General features: G+C 51.1%; 9 protein-coding genes across 9 annotated transcripts; 4 read left to right on the forward strand and 5 right to left on the reverse strand.

Moving 5' to 3' along the window:
* Positions 1-159: 159 nt before the first annotated feature.
* On the forward strand, positions 160-684 carry N7533_011362 (endosulfine family protein; the record flags this gene model as incomplete). Its single annotated transcript, XM_057108012.1, has 2 exons — positions 160-240; positions 415-684. The coding sequence occupies 2 exons, from the start codon at positions 160-162 to the stop codon at positions 682-684; spliced, it is 351 nt and encodes a 116-aa protein (XP_056955390.1).
* A 1,742-nt stretch (positions 685-2,426) lies between these two features.
* Positions 2,427-3,841, reverse strand: N7533_011363 (ICE2 family protein; the record flags this gene model as incomplete). Its single annotated transcript, XM_057108013.1, has 2 exons — positions 2,427-3,230; positions 3,320-3,841. 2 exons carry the CDS (start codon positions 3,839-3,841, stop codon positions 2,427-2,429), a joined length of 1,326 nt encoding a protein of 441 aa, XP_056955391.1.
* A 669-nt stretch (positions 3,842-4,510) lies between these two features.
* N7533_011364 (MYG1 family protein) lies at positions 4,511-5,832 on the forward strand (the record flags this gene model as incomplete). The annotated part of the gene is made up of 3 exons (XM_057108014.1): positions 4,511-4,530; positions 4,811-5,240; positions 5,305-5,832. The coding sequence occupies 3 exons, from the start codon at positions 4,511-4,513 to the stop codon at positions 5,830-5,832; spliced, it is 978 nt and encodes a 325-aa protein (XP_056955392.1).
* A 529-nt stretch (positions 5,833-6,361) lies between these two features.
* N7533_011365 (Yae1 family protein) lies at positions 6,362-6,928 on the reverse strand (the record flags this gene model as incomplete). Its single annotated transcript, XM_057108015.1, has 1 exon — positions 6,362-6,928. One exon carries the CDS (start codon positions 6,926-6,928, stop codon positions 6,362-6,364), a length of 567 nt encoding a protein of 188 aa, XP_056955393.1.
* Positions 6,929-7,104: 176 nt separating this feature from the next.
* N7533_011366 (methionine--tRNA ligase MES1) lies at positions 7,105-9,111 on the forward strand (the record flags this gene model as incomplete). The annotated part of the gene is made up of 2 exons (XM_057108016.1): positions 7,105-7,238; positions 7,329-9,111. 2 exons carry the CDS (start codon positions 7,105-7,107, stop codon positions 9,109-9,111), a joined length of 1,917 nt encoding a protein of 638 aa, XP_056955394.1.
* Positions 9,112-9,288: 177 nt separating this feature from the next.
* Positions 9,289-11,791, reverse strand: N7533_011367 (glycoside hydrolase family 127 protein; the record flags this gene model as incomplete). Its single annotated transcript, XM_057108017.1, has 7 exons — positions 9,289-9,342; positions 9,429-9,662; positions 9,756-9,977; positions 10,044-10,502; positions 10,567-10,906; positions 11,012-11,320; positions 11,385-11,791. The coding sequence occupies 7 exons, from the start codon at positions 11,789-11,791 to the stop codon at positions 9,289-9,291; spliced, it is 2,025 nt and encodes a 674-aa protein (XP_056955395.1).
* A 595-nt stretch (positions 11,792-12,386) lies between these two features.
* N7533_011368 (uncharacterized protein) lies at positions 12,387-14,533 on the forward strand (the record flags this gene model as incomplete). Its single annotated transcript, XM_057108018.1, has 6 exons — positions 12,387-12,424; positions 12,508-12,609; positions 13,060-13,546; positions 13,645-14,016; positions 14,098-14,226; positions 14,312-14,533. The coding sequence occupies 6 exons, from the start codon at positions 12,387-12,389 to the stop codon at positions 14,531-14,533; spliced, it is 1,350 nt and encodes a 449-aa protein (XP_056955396.1).
* Positions 14,534-15,182: 649 nt separating this feature from the next.
* On the reverse strand, positions 15,183-15,980 carry N7533_011369 (zinc ribbon domain-containing protein; the record flags this gene model as incomplete). The annotated part of the gene is made up of 1 exon (XM_057108019.1): positions 15,183-15,980. The coding sequence occupies one exon, from the start codon at positions 15,978-15,980 to the stop codon at positions 15,183-15,185; it is 798 nt and encodes a 265-aa protein (XP_056955397.1).
* Positions 15,981-16,211: 231 nt separating this feature from the next.
* N7533_011370 (CHY zinc finger protein) lies at positions 16,212-17,328 on the reverse strand (the record flags this gene model as incomplete). The annotated part of the gene is made up of 2 exons (XM_057108020.1): positions 16,212-16,818; positions 16,895-17,328. 2 exons carry the CDS (start codon positions 17,326-17,328, stop codon positions 16,212-16,214), a joined length of 1,041 nt encoding a protein of 346 aa, XP_056955398.1.
* Positions 17,329-17,669: the final 341 nt, after the last annotated feature.

Below are 17,669 nucleotides of genomic sequence, written 5' to 3' on the forward strand. Positions count from 1 at the left end.
CTCTCTTTCTCTCCCCCCCCCCCCCAATACTTCCACTACCATTCCATCCACCATCATGAATCCCCATCAACAAAACAAGGTCGACATTAGCGTGAGCTCTCATCTCCCAGTCACAACCTAATTTACCCCTCTGTTGTATTATATTAACCCCTCCAGGCCATGTCCTCGGATGAGCAGCGTCTATTCCGCCTCTACGGCAAAATGCCCAACAAGAAAGACCTCCTTCAGAACAAACTCAAGGTGAGTCACAGTACCTTCAGCTCCGCTCTGCTCCTCTCCCTCCCTCTCCCCCTCCTTCATCACCTCCCTCTCCATCTCCATCCAAGTGATGAACTCCTACTCCCTCCCATTCCCAAACGTCACCGCCACTCCACCAATCCAACCAATCCAACCAATCCACTAACTCGACCCCAGGAACGCAAATACTTCGACTCAGGCGACTACGCCCTCAGCAAAGCCGGCAAAGCCCAAGACGTGACAAGCATCGGATCCCGCCACCCCGTCCCAGAAAACATCCCCCATCTAACCGCAACCTCACCCGGCACCAACCCCGCCCCACAAACCAACGGCAGCATCAGTGCCCAAGGCGGCCAGCAGATCCCCGGCTCTATCAGCGGACACCCTGGTTCGGTGGGCTTTCAGCGCGCCAGCCCTAAGGAGGGGGGGCTTCTTGCATCGCGGTAGTAGTCTCAGCGAGGGCTCTGGTCCGCAGGACCAGGAGAAGGATGAGAGTGTTAGTCCGCCTGCTGCGAGGGAGGGTGTTCCTATTCAGCGGTGAGGGTAGTTAGGTGGTTTGGTGTGGTGTGGCAGGGCTGTTTTCCCAAGGGTTGGCTCGGTCCGGTTTGGCGTCGTTGATATGATTGATGTCTGTCCGTGCTGACTATAGTCATGGTCATGATTATGGCTATGTCTGGTCTGCCCACCACCACCACCCCACTCACTGATAACTCCGTCTTTTCTATCTACGTTTTTCTTTCCTCATCGAGATGCATTGCATGGTTTTTGTTGTGTGAATTTCTTTCTTTGTTTTTGATTTTGATTTGACGGGTTGGGATCATTTCTCAGTGGTTTTTACTTTTAAAAGCCTGGCGCTATGGTGATGTGTTCGGGGGTTCTTTTTCTACTTTTTGTCGGCTTGTGCCAGATACGGCACGGCAAGGCAAGCCACGACAGGGAAGGGCAAGGAAGAATGAATATTCAGAACTACTTTTTCTTTTCTCTTGTTTATTTATCTTTTTCTTCTTCAATTTGTTTATTACATGGAACAGCAGTATAGTATAGCAAGTATTGTCTCTGACTGTATTGAGTTGTGCTGTTTAGGGCGTGTGGAGTTGTGTAGGTACTTTTACTTTTCAGTCTGGGCTTATTTAAGTTGGGTAGGGTAGGTGGAAGATCCCAGATTCTTCCGAGATTGTTTTGTCCTACAGAGGGTAACCATGAACCACGGCCCATACGAATAATGCTCTAAGATAATGGTATGTTATGTTCTTACTTTGCCGAAGGGATTCCGGATATTATGTACACAGCACAGCACAGCACAGCACGGCCAAGCAAGAGGTGATGACCACGGAATGGCACGACACATTACCGAGGCTGGGCATGGAGTATTATGATCGAGTCGAGTCGAGTCGAGTCGATTAAGAAGCGAAGCCAGTAGAAAGCGATAAAGGGTATAAGTGTAGGTGTGCCAAGCCAACACCCAGGGGTAGCGTAGGTGGGCAGGAAGGTAAGAAAAAAAAGAACTTGGAAATAGCGAAGAAAATTGCGTCTGGTATCATTGCTTGGGTCATAAGGGGCTTGGGTTGGTGGGTATGGGGGATAGATAGATAGGCTCCAGGATAAGCCACGGGAGGTGGGACGCAGAAAAAATGAAATGACATTCGTGTGCGTACAGGAGTGGGTATTGTGCGAGCTCCGAACATAGAGGGACATGGACTTGGGGAAAAAGTTATACATGCGCAGAGAGCGAAGCGGGGGTGTCACAAAGCCAGGGTGGGGAGGAGAGTATTCAGATGCGCCCGTGTATAGCGTCATATGGAAAATCGCCGGTAGGTAGGGTGGTGCTGGTCGTGATCGAGATAAAGGGAATACCGTGGTTAAATCCGTCCGAATGCTCGTGGGCATGGGGGTACATGGCGCCGGAAAATCGAAAGTTGATACACCGGGGAATGGTGGGTGGGGTCGGTGTCCTGGCCCTGGCCTTGTTCAAGAAGCTAAAGAAGCTAGAAGACCGTGATGCGGGGCGAAGAATATACCACGGCCAAGGTTTCTGTTTCACGGGTATGCCAGTGGGGGGGTTGGATTTGGGTCGGAAATGGGACGACCGCTGCAGCATGTTTATTTTGCGTTGCCACGGATGGAGATTGAAGAAGATCAGATACCTTGTGAGGCTTGGAGTACCCCAGGGTGAAACACAAGCTATCAAATCAATCTGTCTTCCAATGTCCAGCAAGACCGTGATCGAGATCATCGTTTTCTCCAAGCCAAAGCTCAACCGCGTACAGACCCATAGTGCAGGCCAGATTAATCCATCGCCACATATTGCCTCCACCGCCGCCCTGGCTACTCCACCACTCGCCGCTGCCTCCCATTGCTTGTGACGCCGATGCGAAGTGCTGCATCAAGAGACTGGTGTAAACAGCGATCAGGATGGACGGGGCGAAGTAGCTCATAAAGCCAAGGACTTGCCCCGCCGCATCCGAGTCGTCGAGAGAAGCCTCCTGGGAAAGAGCGCGAGCACCAGCTTCACGCACGGCCGGGATAATGCGCGTAGATGCGTAGAGTACCAACAGGCGATAAGCAAGCGAAATCAGGACGGACGGTGTGACGGCGCTGAAGACGGCCGTGATGACGTTGAATAGTGCGTGGATAATCGAGGGTAGAAGAGAGAGCGCGTGCATGAGTGTCGTGTACGAAGCCATGAAGATGGGCGGGAGAGGGGGGAAATCACCCGCCTGCGCAGGCGAGGTGATCTGCTCGATGGGATGCGAGGGCTGGTAGTCGGTGAAGATCTGGTAGATGCAGAGCACGATGTAGGCGAAGAGCAGAGAGCTCTCGACGGGGTTACCGCGGCCGCTGCCGATTCCCCAGGCGCATAGGATCACGGCGCAGGTCACCGACACGCCGATCAGGGCCGCGTCGACGTTGGAGATCTCGGGGAATTGGAGGACGCGCCAGAGGAAATAGACGGAGCTGGAGATGACTGTTGCTGAGAGGACGAGCAGACCGATCTGCGAGTCAAAGGAGGTTAGTCGGTTTATTCATTCGCTTGCGGCGTGTTCATTCGCAATTACTGCGCTCGGAGGGGAGGGAAACATACCATCCAGCTATCACTTCGACCACCGCGATTCACGAGCCATCGGGTGATCTGGCCAGCGGCCTGAATGACCAACAAGCTGCAGAAGCCCTCGGCGAGTTGAAAGACGGGGGTGGACCATCGCAACAGACGGTCCCAATTACCCAAAGTGACTGTTTCCACCAAGCCATCGCGACCGAAGATCCATTCGTTAACAGAGCTATCTTGCGCGCGTTTTCCAGTAAAGGTGCGCTCGACCCAACCGCCGTTATTATCCGGGTCCACGGAGAAGCGGTTCAGGGACCAGATCAACAAGATGGGAATGAGGATCCATTGGGTAGAGCGAATGATGACGATCAACGAAGAGCGAATCCATGAGCGCTCTGGGGTGGTGAGTCTCAATAAGGAGAAGAGGAAGTAGAAGGTGGCCAGGGATAACGAAAAGGCCAGACCGCACGTCTTGCCTCCCACGTCGAAGGCCAGCGGGATGGAGGAGACGGTCACGGCGAGGAAGACGGCCGACGAGAAGACCCGAAAGAGCCACATGGAGGAAAGATGCGCGGGGGCGCGCAAAGGAGATGGGGGTGGTGGGAAAGAAAAGAGGCACACGAGTGACTTTATTTTTCTTTTTCTGTTCTCGAGCTTATCTTCTTTCACGTGCGGAAGGGCGGTGGAGGGGAATGCCAGAGTATTAGTACTTAGTACTGAGTACTAGTACTGTAGTTTGTATTGTAGGAAAATAGGAAAATGTGAAAATATCAGAAGAATGGCAGTATGAGAAAGAAATAAAAAGAAAGGGAGCAGGATGAGTTAGAGAGATTCGAGATTAGTGGCGGTCCAAGCACGATCGATGGTGAATTACGAGATAGCCTAAGGAAATGGGGTGTAACTAGATGTTTACTGTACTGCAGTCTGTGCCTACCACCTACTAGTTAGGTACTAACTAGCCAGTTAGTAGGAATGGGATACGCAATCTTATTGGAAGATCTATCAATCTCAAATGATGTGCAAGAAGTATAACCACGATCGTTGTGCTCGGACAGAGTGATCAGATTGGACTGCATCAGCTAGATGTATGTACTGGTACTTTACGTTATATACTTAATAGTGAATAACTAGCGAATAACATCTATAGTTATGTGCAGTGTGCATGTACTTCTACTTGTACTTCGCTGTACTTGCCCTCACGTGAAGTCACGTGCCTCACGTGGGGTCATGACTACACGTGATAGCTAGTAGCCCCCACATCCTGCCCTAATTACCCGATTCGGACACCCCGATAAGACGGACCAGCCAGCTTTGAGCAGTTCCTAATAGCGCGCCGCTTTTTCTATACTCATTAACTTACCCCATTAAGTTTATGTTTCGTGCTCGTCAATCCTTCAAAATGGCCGAAACTGTTGCAAAGAAGCTCAAGACCTCCTCCCCTTGATCGGGACTCACAAGTAAGCTTCCCTACCCCGCTTCCTGGGAGCTGATATCTTTCAGAACCCTGAGCTAACCTTGGCGCTATAGCGGCCACTTCCACGCCGACGAAGCTCTCGCCGTCTACTTGCTCCGTCTCTTGCCCACATACGCCTCCTCCCCGCTCGTGCGCACCCGCGATCCCGCCCAGCTGGAGGAATGCCACACCGTCGTCGATGTCGGCGGTGTCTACGACGCCGCCATCAACCGTTATGATCACCACCAGCGGACATTCTCCACCTCCTTCCCCAAGCACGAGACCAAGCTCTCCTCCGCCGGCCTGGTGTACATGCACTTTGGTCGCGCCATTATCGCCCAACACATGTCCCTGCCCGAGGACCACGCCGACGTCGACTTGCTGTACGAGAAGCTGTACACCGACTTCATCGAAGCCATCGACGCCAATGACAACGGTATCTCCGCCTACGACCCCGCCGCCCTCTCCGCCGCCAACCTGGAGAAGCGCTTCAAGGACGGCGGCGTCACCCTTCGCCTCCATCGTCGGCGACATGAACAACCCCGACCCGACCAGCCCACCCGGCGAGCCCCAGGACGAAGACTCCCTCTTCGGCCGCGCGAGTACCCTGATCGGAAACGTTTTCGCCCGCAAGCTGCACCAGGCCTGTAACTCGTGGATGCCCGCTCGCACCACCGTCGGCAACGCCTACAAGTCCCGCGCCGACGCCCACTCTTCCGGCCGTATTTTGATCCTGCCCCAGGGCGGCGTTCCCTGGAAGGAACACTTGTACAACTTCGAGCAGGAGGCTGCTGCCGCCGGTGCCGAGCAAGTTTACTACGTCTTGTACCCTGAGTCCGCGGCTGAAGATTCCAAGTGGCGTGTGCAGTGTGTTTCTGAGTCTGAGGGTAGCTTTGTCTCCCGTAAGCCTCTCCCCGAGGCGTGGCGCGGCGTGCGTGACCAGGACCTAGATGGTGTTATGGCTACCGAGGCTGAGAAGTCTGGTCAGGAGAAGCTGCCTGCTGGTGCGATCTTCGTCCACGCTAGTGGTTTCATTGGTGGTCATAAGACCAAGGAGGGCGCTATGGCTATGGCTATCCGTAGCTTGGACCTGTAGGGATTTTTACGAATTGGCATGAATGAAAAAGTTAGACCTTCTTTTTGAGTGAAGGATTCATTATGATATCAATATATTTTTGACTGAGATTGCATAAGGATTTTAGCAGGTGTTTGGTATACACCTGGGCATTGTGTATATTAAAAGAAACCTCCCGTAGTAGGTATATTGCTGCTCGGCGGTGGTTGTGATGATATCTTTTTTTGAAGATTGGATGGAATCTTCCCGGGCGAGAACATCGGTGGTCTAAGCTGTAGCTTGTATGTAGCTCAGATAGCCGTTTCTTCCGGTCACTTAGATAGTGTGACCTTGGACTTTCGGCAAAGCTTCAATCGTGCCTTTTTTCAGTTTCTTAGGCGGCGTCGGTGTATGTCACAAATGTGACTTTGCAACCGGTGTTTGCCCTTGGTATCCGCACTTTGACTGATGTAGCCGTTGCCTCCGATACCAGACATAACACTTCAAATTGAGATGGAAGAGGGGATTCGATGGGCGACGTAGTTGCTTGACAGCCCATGAATAGAGGCTCTCAGTGACGAACATTCAATGCACTGATATCCTCAATGCTTCCAGTGCCATCTCCAGGCTTTGATCCATCTTTGGCAATCGATCCAATACCGTCTTCGCTTTCGCCCATAGCTCGTTGAATCAGCTTAGCTTTGATGGCCGCACCTCTCAACCGCTCATCCACATCATTCACGGCCTCCTCGGTATTGCTCATATCCAACGAGGCCGGATCAACCAATTCCATGAGAGTTTGTAGGTTTCTGGCGAGTCGTGCGCTGTGTGCAGGCAATTGGGGCAGCTCTTTGCTTATCGATGGGTCAAGAGACAAGGCATTGGTCTTGACTGGCGTAGTCGGGCTTTGTTCGGATGTCTCAGCTTTGGTCTTAGAGTCTGCTAGTCGTTGAGCCCAGACAAGGGATTTCCCATAGAGACGGCCCATCTCTACAAACTTCTCAAAGCCCTTCTCCACGGCGAAGACGCTGCCTTCGGTATAGCCGGCATGAGCGCCATCGGCGACGCCCAGGTCATAACCTTCTTTATAGAAGTCTTCTTCAATGTCAAGAAGACTGTCGAGTAGATTGGAGTCCATGATCAAATATGAATTCAGATATATGTAAGGGGGTTCAAGATGAAAGCAAGGTAGCCTTGGAACAAAGAGAGCTCTAGAATTAATTTTTGATATGCGGGGCGAATGTCACGAGATGTCCACTTTTCCATTTTCCCGCAACCCCTCCAACGCTCTTTTTACATCACCCCCCAACCAACATGACTTCAGACCCAATTCTGCCCAAGAAGGGCGAGCGCAATATCCTTGTGACTAGCGCTTTACCCTATGTCAACAATGTCCCCCATTTGGGTAACGTCGTCGGCTCTGTGTTGAGTGCCGATTGCTTTGCGAGGTATGACTCAATCAGATCAGCCCAATATGGATGGCCCTGAACCCCGCGATTCTATATGATGATCCCAGCTCACAACCCATTCCTAATTAGATACCACAAGACCTGCGGACGCTCTACACTATACATCTGCGGTACCGACGAGTACGGGACAGCGACGGAAACAAAGGCGTTGGAGGAAAAGGTGACCCCGCAGGAGCTTTGCGCCAAGTACAACAAGATCCATCAAGAAGTCTACGAATGGTTTGGTATCGGATTCGACCACTTCGGACGTACCCCTACCGAAAAGCACACCGAAATTTCCCAGGCCATCTTCAAGCGCCTTTACGACAACGGTTTCCTGGGCGAGCGCACCGCTGAGCAGCCATTCTGCGAGCAGCACGGTTCCTTCTTGGCCGATCGTTACGTCGAGGGCGAGTGCCCTCGCTGCCACTACGACGATGCACGCGGTGATCAGTGCGACAAGTGTGGTCACCTTCTCGATCCTTTCGACCTTATCAAGCCCCGCTGCAAGCTCGACGGTGCCACCCCCGTGCGCCGCGAGACGAAACACATTCACCTTCTTCTCGACAAGCTCCAGCCCGAGGTTGAGAAGTGGTCTGCCGAGTCTATCTCAAAGGGAGACTGGCCCAAGAACTCTCGCGTTATTACCGAGTCTTGGTTGAAGGAGGGTCTGAAGGATCGTGGTATCACCCGTGATCTGAAGTGGGGTGTTCCCGTTCCTCTGGACGGATATGATAACAAGGTGCTGTACGTCTGGTTCGAGGCCTGTATCGGATACCCATCCATTACGGCCAACTACACGGATGATTGGGAGCTCTGGTGGCGCAATCCTGAAGATGTCCAGCTCTACCAATTCCTCGGCAAGGACAATGTGCCTTTCCACAGTGTTATCTTCCCCGCCACCCAGATCGGTACCCGGGATACATGGACTATGAACCACCACCTGAGCGCCACCGAGTATCTCAACTACGAGGGCGGCAAGTTCAGCAAGTCCCGCGGTGTCGGTGTCTTCGGTACCAATGCTAAGGATACCGGCGTCCCCGCTGATGTCTGGCGCTACTACCTGCTCAAGAACCGACCCGAGACTGGCGATACCCAGTTTGAGTGGCGCTCTTTTGTCGACAGCAACAACAGCGAGTTGTTGGCTAAGCTGGGTAACCTTGTTAACCGGGTTATCAAGCTTGTGACTGCATCCTACGGCGGCGTTATTCCCGAATTCACCGTCCCGGAGGACTTCAACCCGTTCTTGGAGGAGGTCACTACTCTCACTCGTCAGTATATCGACGAGATGGAGAGCGTCCACCTCCGCGCTGGTGTCGCCACTGCTATGAAGATTGCCGAGGCCGGTAACGGTCTCATCCAAGCTAACCGCTTGGATAACTCGTTGATTGCCAACGAGCCCGAGCGCGCTGCTGCCGTCGTTGGTTCCGTGCTTAACTTGATCCACCTGCTCTCTGCTGTCTTCGCCCCATACATGCCCACGACTGCGAAGTCTATCCTGGAGCAGCTCGAGGCTCCTTTCCTGCAGATCCCCTCCCTGGATGATCTCAAGGACGGCTGGAAGCCCACCAGCCTGAAGGGCGGCCACAAGATTGGCAAGGCGAAGTATCTCTTCTCTCGCATCGACCCTAAGAAGGCGGACGAGTGGCGCGATTCATTCGGTGGGTCTCAGGCCGACCGCGCGAAGAAGGAAGAGGAGGCTGCCAAGGCTGCTGCGAAGAAGGCCGCTGCCAAGGCTAAGAAGAAGGAGAAGAAGGAGAAGAAGGGCGTCGAGGCTACCGCTAAGGGTGGTGCGGAGAGTCCTAGCGTTGACGCTGACGCTGTTGAGAAGGTTACCGATGGCGTTGCCCAGGTTACCCTTCCTACTTCTTGAGTGGGAGGTGAGGTGTGACGATTTCAAACAATCCTAAAAGGGTATGCATGAATGATTTCCTTGGGCGTACGACATGTGGTTTATGGTTTGGTCATGACTTGGATTGGATGTGGTTGGGGGTTGATACTATCATGACTGGAATGGAATGGCATTATTACTATAAACATGAATTGAATTCTACGAGACGGTGTTCTGGAAAGTGTTTGCATTGATGTGTAGTTCGACTTTTCGCTATTTTTGACATTGTTTACGAGTGAAGATCTAAATCTAGGGTTCTCTCTATCGGAATTTTCCCTTCATAGAACTCGTAGTCCTACCCTCATCTGTCCTCTTCCTCCTCGGTTCGCACGTAGATAATACGGGATAAAACAAAGATCTCTTGACTCGCCTGTAATTATTCCTTCGCCTTGGTCATCGGCCACGATCTGCCCATCCCATGCAGAAGTATCGAGTTGTCCCAGAGCGCCTTTGTTTGCAAGCAGAGCCACGTAGGAATCAGGATCGGACCGTTTCTCCTCTCGCAATGGCACTTTCGGATCGAATATAGTTCTCTGTATTCAAATATTATTGTTAGCACGTTTAGAATTGAGATATCCTACAGTCGCCATCCAAGAAAATAATAGCGTAGCGTAGGTTTCACATACCTTAAAATGATCACCTTCCCACGGGTGATCAATATCCTCCACACAATACACAATCGGACCCCGCGTGACATATGCGACTCGCTGCATCGTCAGTGGATGAGGTCGGACTATGCGTGCTTGCATTGGGCACGAGAAGTGGAATTTCGGATATTTGCGAATATACTCGGGGTCTAGGTAGAGATATCCGTCTCGGATGTCGATTTTATTGGGATGCGGGGTTATCTTTGCGGAGTTAGCATCGTACTAGTAGTTGTATCACTTCTGGGGCCAGAATCAGGTTAAACTCACCTCCCAACATTCAGAGGCCCAGCCGGGAATTCTCAATCGTAACTCGAGGTCGAATTCGGATTCGGATTCGGATTCCTCGGCACGGATCTCAAAGTCAACGTCGCCATTCCACGGCCAATCTGTCTTTTGGCTTATTTGAATCGTGGATACTTTTGTTTTTATATTCACCGTTGCGGATGTATACATGTGCACATTGACAATTGCTTTCAAATTTGCACTCGCCTCCGACTCTTCAACGCGCTGACTCCAGATATATCCGCCCAGAAACCCAAGTGTTCGGGTAACATTTGGTGGGCAACAGGCACATTCGAACCACTCGTGGCGCTGGGAGAGATCCTGGTCGGACGAGGCTAGCTGGTTCACGTAAGTGAATGCCTTACCGTCTAGACTCATGCCGGTTAGAACGGCGTTGTAGAGGCAGAGTTCCATTATATCTGCGTATTCACGCTTCAATTCGATCTGGGGTATCGTTAATCGAACTTGAACCCAATCGATATCACCGGGTGAATAGCGTAAGTCATACCTGCAACAAGCGTTCAGCAAGCATCATAACTCCAATCGCCGCGCATGTTTCCGCATAACACCCGCCCTCGTCAGTTCCGTGGGGAAGAAAGTAGTCGATTCCAAAGCCTTCCCATTTCTTCATTGCCCCAATACCACCCGTGACGTAGGATTTCTTTTCTACCATATTTGACCACAGTTGGTGGAGGGTAGGTAGATATTTACCTGCCAGCCCACTTGTGGTGTCGGGCGATGTGGAAATTCGAACCAGGTCCGCGACTGCGGTGAGAAGATACATTGCGCGGACTGAGTGTCCTTCGATCGTCTCTTGATTGATTATTGGTTTGTGGGCTTGTTGATACCTGGCCAGCTATCGTTAGTGTTTGTTTCAAAGACTATACCGACAAAGGTTCGCTCTTACCAGTAACTTCTCGCAGCGGGATAACACATCGGTAAATCATGCTCACTCTCGCCTCTCGCCTCCCTCTCCACGTCGTAATAGTGTCGTTTCCCCTTCCCGCCGTGCGGGCTCCCTCTTCTCCTCGATGAAGAATTGGGCTAGGCGGAGGTGTTTGGCGTCTTGGGTTACTTTGTATAGACGCAGTAGTGCTAATTCGATTTCCGGGTGTCCGGGATAGCCAGGGATTTGATACTCCAACGCTCCAAATGTAGAAGCCAGTAGATCGACGTATTTCAAAATTGGCGCGAGCAATTTGTCGTTCTTGTAGAATTGGTGGTGGGCGAGGGCTGCTTCGATGAGATGGCCTGCGTTATATCTGGAAAGCATTAAATTGAATCCTAAAATAAGGGTTGTATGCTGAATTCAAGAGCTTCACGTACAATTCGTGCATGTCCCGTAGATTAGTGAATCGTTTGCCAGGTTCGACGACAGAGTAATGGATATTCAAATATCCATCGTCGTGCTGCGCGCCTCGAATCATCGCCACCAGTTCCTGCACTGCTTCGTCTATCTCGGCATCGAAGTCGTCCGTGAGTAAGTAGCAAGCACCTTCGATCCACTTCGCTACATCGGAATCCCAGAATTGGTGATTTGGAACTGGATAGACGGTTGGAGGATCTGAGTAGCTCGGATGCCAGCCTAGTTTAAATGCTTCGTATCGCCCAGTCTTTTTGAGCATCTGCAGTTGGTGGCGGAGTGTTTGGGCGCGGACGACTTCGCGTCGACGGGCCCAGAATGATCCTGGGGTGAAGGTCGTCCTGACGAAAGACTCTTGTGGATACTCCATCGTAGATACAGTATACTTTGAGATCGGGATAAAATCGAATCAGAATCAAAGGGAAAGAAAATGTAAGCTGATGCGCGAGCTTCGCTTCTTTCTTATATGCCGAGGGGTCCGGGACACCTCTCGGAGCTTGAGCGGGCCTATCCCATTCCATTCGGCCTGTCAGAGATGCAGAGAAGCCGTCACGGATGACTCCCCGCCGGCAATGGCGCTTGCTCCGAGTGGGATGTCCGCATGGCAAGACTCCGGCGGAGATGCTCCGGCGGGGGAAGCGAAGCCGATGCCGGGGGTTCAATGCCGGGTAGGGAGATTCTTACCAGTCATTCTGCTCGGCCCCGCAAGAGAACTTGAAGCCTTTTGACTACTACTAGTCTGGGCTGGCATTGGTCAGTGCTTGCTGAATTGTTCTGTACCCCAGATAATCACCCCACATTGATGTGGAGACCCGAAACTCCGGGTGCTGCTCAGGTGCTGAATGGTATATATACCACGTTGATCGCATAGTTACGCTCGGAGTTGTAGCGTCAGACCATGCCCTTGGCTTTAAATCCACTCCATCGATATAATATTCGATAGCCCTGGGGCAATCTGTGCGAAAATGGGTATCGTGGAGAAATTCCTTCCTAAAGATGACCGGTAGGGAACACTTGCAACCCCAACACAAGCCTTGAGGAAGCTGCTTCTGTGACTTGGACCCCGCTGACCTTCAACTTTTCTAGCTTTGCGGCCTTGCTTCTCTACGGCATGGTCTTTTCGACTTGCTTCAACGGCTATGATGCAGGAATTATGACAGTCATTCTGGCTGATAAGCAGTTTATCGAGTACTATAGCATCGATGCTAATAGATCGGGTTTGGTGGCGACTATACCTTGGGCCATGACTGGTATTTTCCCATCCGGGCAGCTTTCTTTTCTATCATTTTGTATAGCAAAGACTAATCTTCAGTTCCTTATAGGGTTGGCTCAGCTTTGGCTGGGTGGATTCCTTGCTGGATGGCTGGGGCGTCTTTGGGCATTGCGAATTTCTATTTGCATTATGATTATTGGAGTGTATGAGATTATTTGATTTCCCCTTGGCAGATATTGCCAAATAATAATATACTGACTAGTGTGTCCGAGATTCAGAGTGGTGCAAGTCATCCCCAACAATTTCGGCGTCCTGATTCTAGGTCGACTTTTGACGTGAGCTTCTCTTGACCCTACTTCGGGACCTCCAGGACCCCGATGATTTCATGAAAGCTCTGTTCTGATACTTAGATTTTTATATCCCAGTGGTCTCGGATTTGGCTGTGTCTACATTGCCACAAACCTCTACGTCGCCGAATGCGCACCCACAAAATTACGAGGCAGTTTTGTCGGCACCGTCTCCCAGTTCGGATACCAGTTAGGAACACTGATAGCATTCTGGGCCGGCTACGGAATGTCCTTTCACAAATCGCCCTATAACATCGCCTGGCGAGTCTCAAATCTCATTCAGATCCCGATTGGTCTTGCCTTTATCTTTGTTTCATTTTGGTACCCGGAAAGTCCTCGCTTCATGCTGGAGAAATACCCCGAAACGCCTGAGCTGTGTCTGAAGGTTCTTTGTCGGCTTCGGTCCGGCGTGCCTTCGGATGAACGAATTCGCGTCGAGTTCCATGAGCTGATTGTCTCGCGGGACTTTCGGAAGAGATATGAGACGGGGTATATTGGGTTACTCAAGAATAAGAGTATGCGGAAGCGTCTTGCTTTTGGGTTTTATGCTGCGGGTCTTCAACAGGTAATGCTACTAGTATGGTCACGAATGGCTGTATCTCCCTGCTCTTCTCTAATTCTACTTCATTGGCAGTTTTCTAACTAGTGCTGTTGTTAATTTAGTGCGGTGGAATTGCTGCATTGACTATGTACGCCACTCTCATTTACCAAAGTCTCGGATGGGACTCCGGGTCCCAGGCCCTATCTATCAACGGGATCCAGGCCGTTCTTCAACTTCTCATTGTTTTGGTCAATACTTTTACTGTCGAGCGCTTTGGGAGGAGAGGTCTTCTTCTCGCTGGATTTTCCATCCAAGCTCTCGCTCTTTTGATCATGTCTTGCCTTACGACCGCCTTCCCTTCGAATTCGAATAAAGCTGCTGCTATTGTTGAAGTGGCAATGCTGTTCATTGTTGGCCTTACTTATTGCTGGTCTAATGGGCCTATTGCTGCTGCGGTTGTTGCGGAGATATTCCCCCAGCATGTTCGCGATAAGGTGAGCAACCAGAGGCTGTGGAGATAATACCCTGTTGTTCGATGAAATGGGGGTCCGAAATTGAATGCTAATCTTTGATAGGGATTTGGTCTGTCAATGCTTGGACAAACATGCTGGTTGATTCTATTGACTCAATCTTGGCCTTCTTTTAATGCCAAGGTCGGAGGTCATAGCTACTGGCTGTTATTTGGTCTTAATGTTGCGGCGGGTGTAAGTTGTGTCCTATCCAGGGTTATACACTGCTCTGAGTATTTTCTCCTCATTTTGATCCTAGTGATGCTAATACGTGGACTAGGTATCTGTTTACTTTATCCTCCCAGAAACAAAAGGTGTATCATTGGAACGAATGGAGAGGATTTTCGGTGATGTGGACTTCGTTGAGGCGGGAGAGTGCGAAGGTGGTTCTGAGAAAGTTGAAGCCAGGACAGTCGCGGGCGAAGAGAACAAAACTCCCACCGCGCACATGGAAAATGTGCCACAGAAGCAGGAGTCGCTGCCTGTCAGATCATCTGTCTAATGAATCATTAAATTACTGACATGGAGTTTTTGGAGCAGGAGAACGCGAAGGCGGAGAGAAACGTGGGGAGACTCTATCGACGGATTTAAAGCAATATTCAATTCAATTTACAAGTTTCAATGTTTTCATTCCGTCGTGATGCTATGCAGGTTTTCTAAATTTGGCAAATGCAGGTAGCCTTGCTGGTAAAGCAGGCTATTTATGGATCAGATTGCCCCGGCGAACCATTGACGTGAAAAGGTAGGCCGAGATTGATGGTTACCGATGACGTGAGAGCTGTTTCGGGCGTATGTCTCATCGGGGTTGGCTGTCTTTGCCCTCGAGAAGCTTGGACTCAGTCAGGATCCCGAAAAGTCAATTTCGACTTTGTTGGAGGGGTGGTGAAGAACGAAACACCCTAGCGAGAAGTGGGTTCGATCCAAATTTCGTGAATACAGGCGCAAGCCCAAGGTTATGGCTCGATAAAATGTGAGCTGCAGAAATTCTAATCATCTCGCACTGTGCGGTCCAGTTGTTTCGCAGTGCGCGATGTGATGCGTTGACGGGAATAAGGCGAGATCACTTCCAAGATGAGTTACCAGGATGTTCAAATTATTCAGAGATGGGTTTGTCAATGATCGATAATCAATTATGTTGATGGTATCTTCAATCACCGATGGCCGAGGAGGTCGATGGGGTCAATTCCATCGTCGTCGTCATCGTCATTTTCGTTTTCGGATCCGGAAGAAGAAGAGGATTCTGCTTCATCGTCATCATCCTCTTCTTCACCCTCGCCTTCGCCTTCACCTCCAGCTCCCTCCTTGCGCTCAACAGTCGCTGGATCGTTCGAAAGAAATCCGTAACGATCTCGAAGCTTTTTACTTAGAAAGTTCAATGCCCCGTAATCGGTGTCACCCTCTGATCGTAGCGGGTTCCCAAAGAATGGCAGAGAAGATGGTTTATCTGATTCACGCTCGGTGGGTAGACCAAAGTAGTTGCTGACTACGGGCGAGATCGCACGGTTGTGTGTCATGTTGTAGGAGACAAAGCGGTTATCGGGACCAGCTGATCCCGGTACACTGAGACGGGACTGTGAAGGAGGAGTGTTGTTCATATGCAGTGCTGCCAGGGATGTCGAGGCCTCCTCTCCCACATGCAACGATGCTGATCTTAGTCGGGAGGGGGTCTCGTTGGGCTCGTGCTGGTGCTGGTGCTGATGCTGATGCTCGTGCTCGTGCTCGTTCACACCCTCTTCCTCAAGGACCGCAGAAACGTCCCCTTGCAGGATGCGGATCTGGGCTGTATTATAAGATTCGCATAAGTCACATTTCAATCCCAGCCAATGATATTTGACGATCGATTTGGCGCCGCAGTCGTTGCAATATACGAGTCCTTTGGTATCTGTGAATTCAGCGGGCATTGGTTGACTCTCGATCGTGCGGTCTAGGTTTCGGAATGTCGACTCCATGTTTGTTATGGTCTTGCTGCAGATTGGGCATCGGAATGATGTTTTTGAATATTCGGAAAGGCATTTGTGATGGAGACTATGGCCGCATCGCATTACGACAACAGTCTCTGGGGAAGTAAACATGTAATCCCCGCAGATGGGGCAATCGCACTGGGTGGATCTTTCGATGCATCGGTGAGTATCCTCTATGGATATGGGCAAGCACACACAACAGGTCTATGAGGTGAATTGTTAGTACGGCCAAGCCAAGACCCAACCAACGGTAGCCACATAAGCCAAAGCACTCACCTTGCAATGGAAAAAATCTTTCCCAAGTCCTTGGCCAATTCGGCAAATCCCACAATCGTGGCAATGATAAATACTTTTCTTGCTGTCGTTGTCCCACAGCTTGCAGATATCGCAATAGTAGTGAGCTGTATCTTCCCCGCATTGATGGCAACTTTGGGCTGCAGGCTGGGCATATCCACAGAGCATGCAGAGCATGTTCTCCGTATCTCGGCGAACCAAAGGATGCTCCTCGACTTCGTCGTGGCAGAACCTGCACGTGTACCATTTCTTGCAAGTGAAGCATTGAAGCTTGACGTTTCTTTTATAATGCTGACAGCCTAGAGAGGCCTCGTCCAATTCTTCTGTGTCCTCGTCACCGGCCTCGTCGCCGGCTTCATCCCCGGTTTCAACAACTGGGGAATCGGGTTCGACTCGTGGGACATAAGTTGGTTGCAAATCTTCAGTGGTGAGGGCGAAATGGTTCTCGTATGGAGGGGCTGGCATGTCCAAGGTGGGGCTCGGGCTCGTATGACAGGGATCTGGCGATGAATTCATTGCAGGCAAGGGTGAGCTGGGTGGATGATGCATGGGGGGAGTTGCTTAAGGTTGGAGACTTCAGCATCGATGCGCGGGACGATTTGTTGTACTTTTCCGTCATGAGATTGTGGACCATCCGCGCCTTCTCGTTGTTGTCCAGGTCTCGGTCCCGAATTGCAATGATCTTTTTCCTCAAATATCCCATTCCATCATCAGCGGGCAATGATGATGAAGCCAGCACATCAGCATTAAGTCTATTGTCCAAGTTTTGCGCTGGCCCTGCCTGCGATCCTCGTCTTGACTGTGTATCTCCGCCGCCAGATCGTTCAGTTTGTATGGCGCCCGATTCGTCCTCCTGCAGGCGCATGTTTCCAAGGTTTTGTGTATTCATATCAATATGGTTTGGATTGTCGGTCATGTTATTGGTGATGGTGGTGGTGACAGGTGTGGACTGGTCCTCGCTGGGGAACTCGCCATCGTGCTGCGTTTCAACAGATCGAGGGTGTTGGTGCTGACGCTCGCGCTCCGAAGTTCGGCGATCCATGTCTTTCAGGAGAGGCGTGAAGAAAGGAGGGCTAGGGCCATGCAGCGACCCTGCATTTCCAGCAGGTAGATCCGATGTAATACGATCTTGGTCAGGGGAGAGAACAGGATCGTTGTTATTAGGCAGCTTTATTGATTCGTCGCCCCGAGAGTGCTCCGCTTCGTCCGTGTGGTGGGGGGGCACGGATTCCGAGTTCGACCAGCAGCGAGTTGACGTAGCTGCTCATTAAGGGCTGAATGGGGGATCACATCAAATGCAGTGATCATCCATGGACGTATACGAGATAAACGTCCCTAGATTCGTGAAAGAAGGCTGTGTGGCCTTGGGGAGGAAGAAGATCG

The sequence above is a fragment of the Penicillium manginii genome (genome assembly GCF_028828005.1).
Source record: "Penicillium manginii strain IBT 31320 chromosome Unknown utg000008l:1.0-3226943.0:1.0-3228205.0, whole genome shotgun sequence".
Lineage (NCBI taxonomy): Eukaryota > Fungi > Ascomycota > Eurotiomycetes > Eurotiales > Aspergillaceae > Penicillium > Penicillium manginii.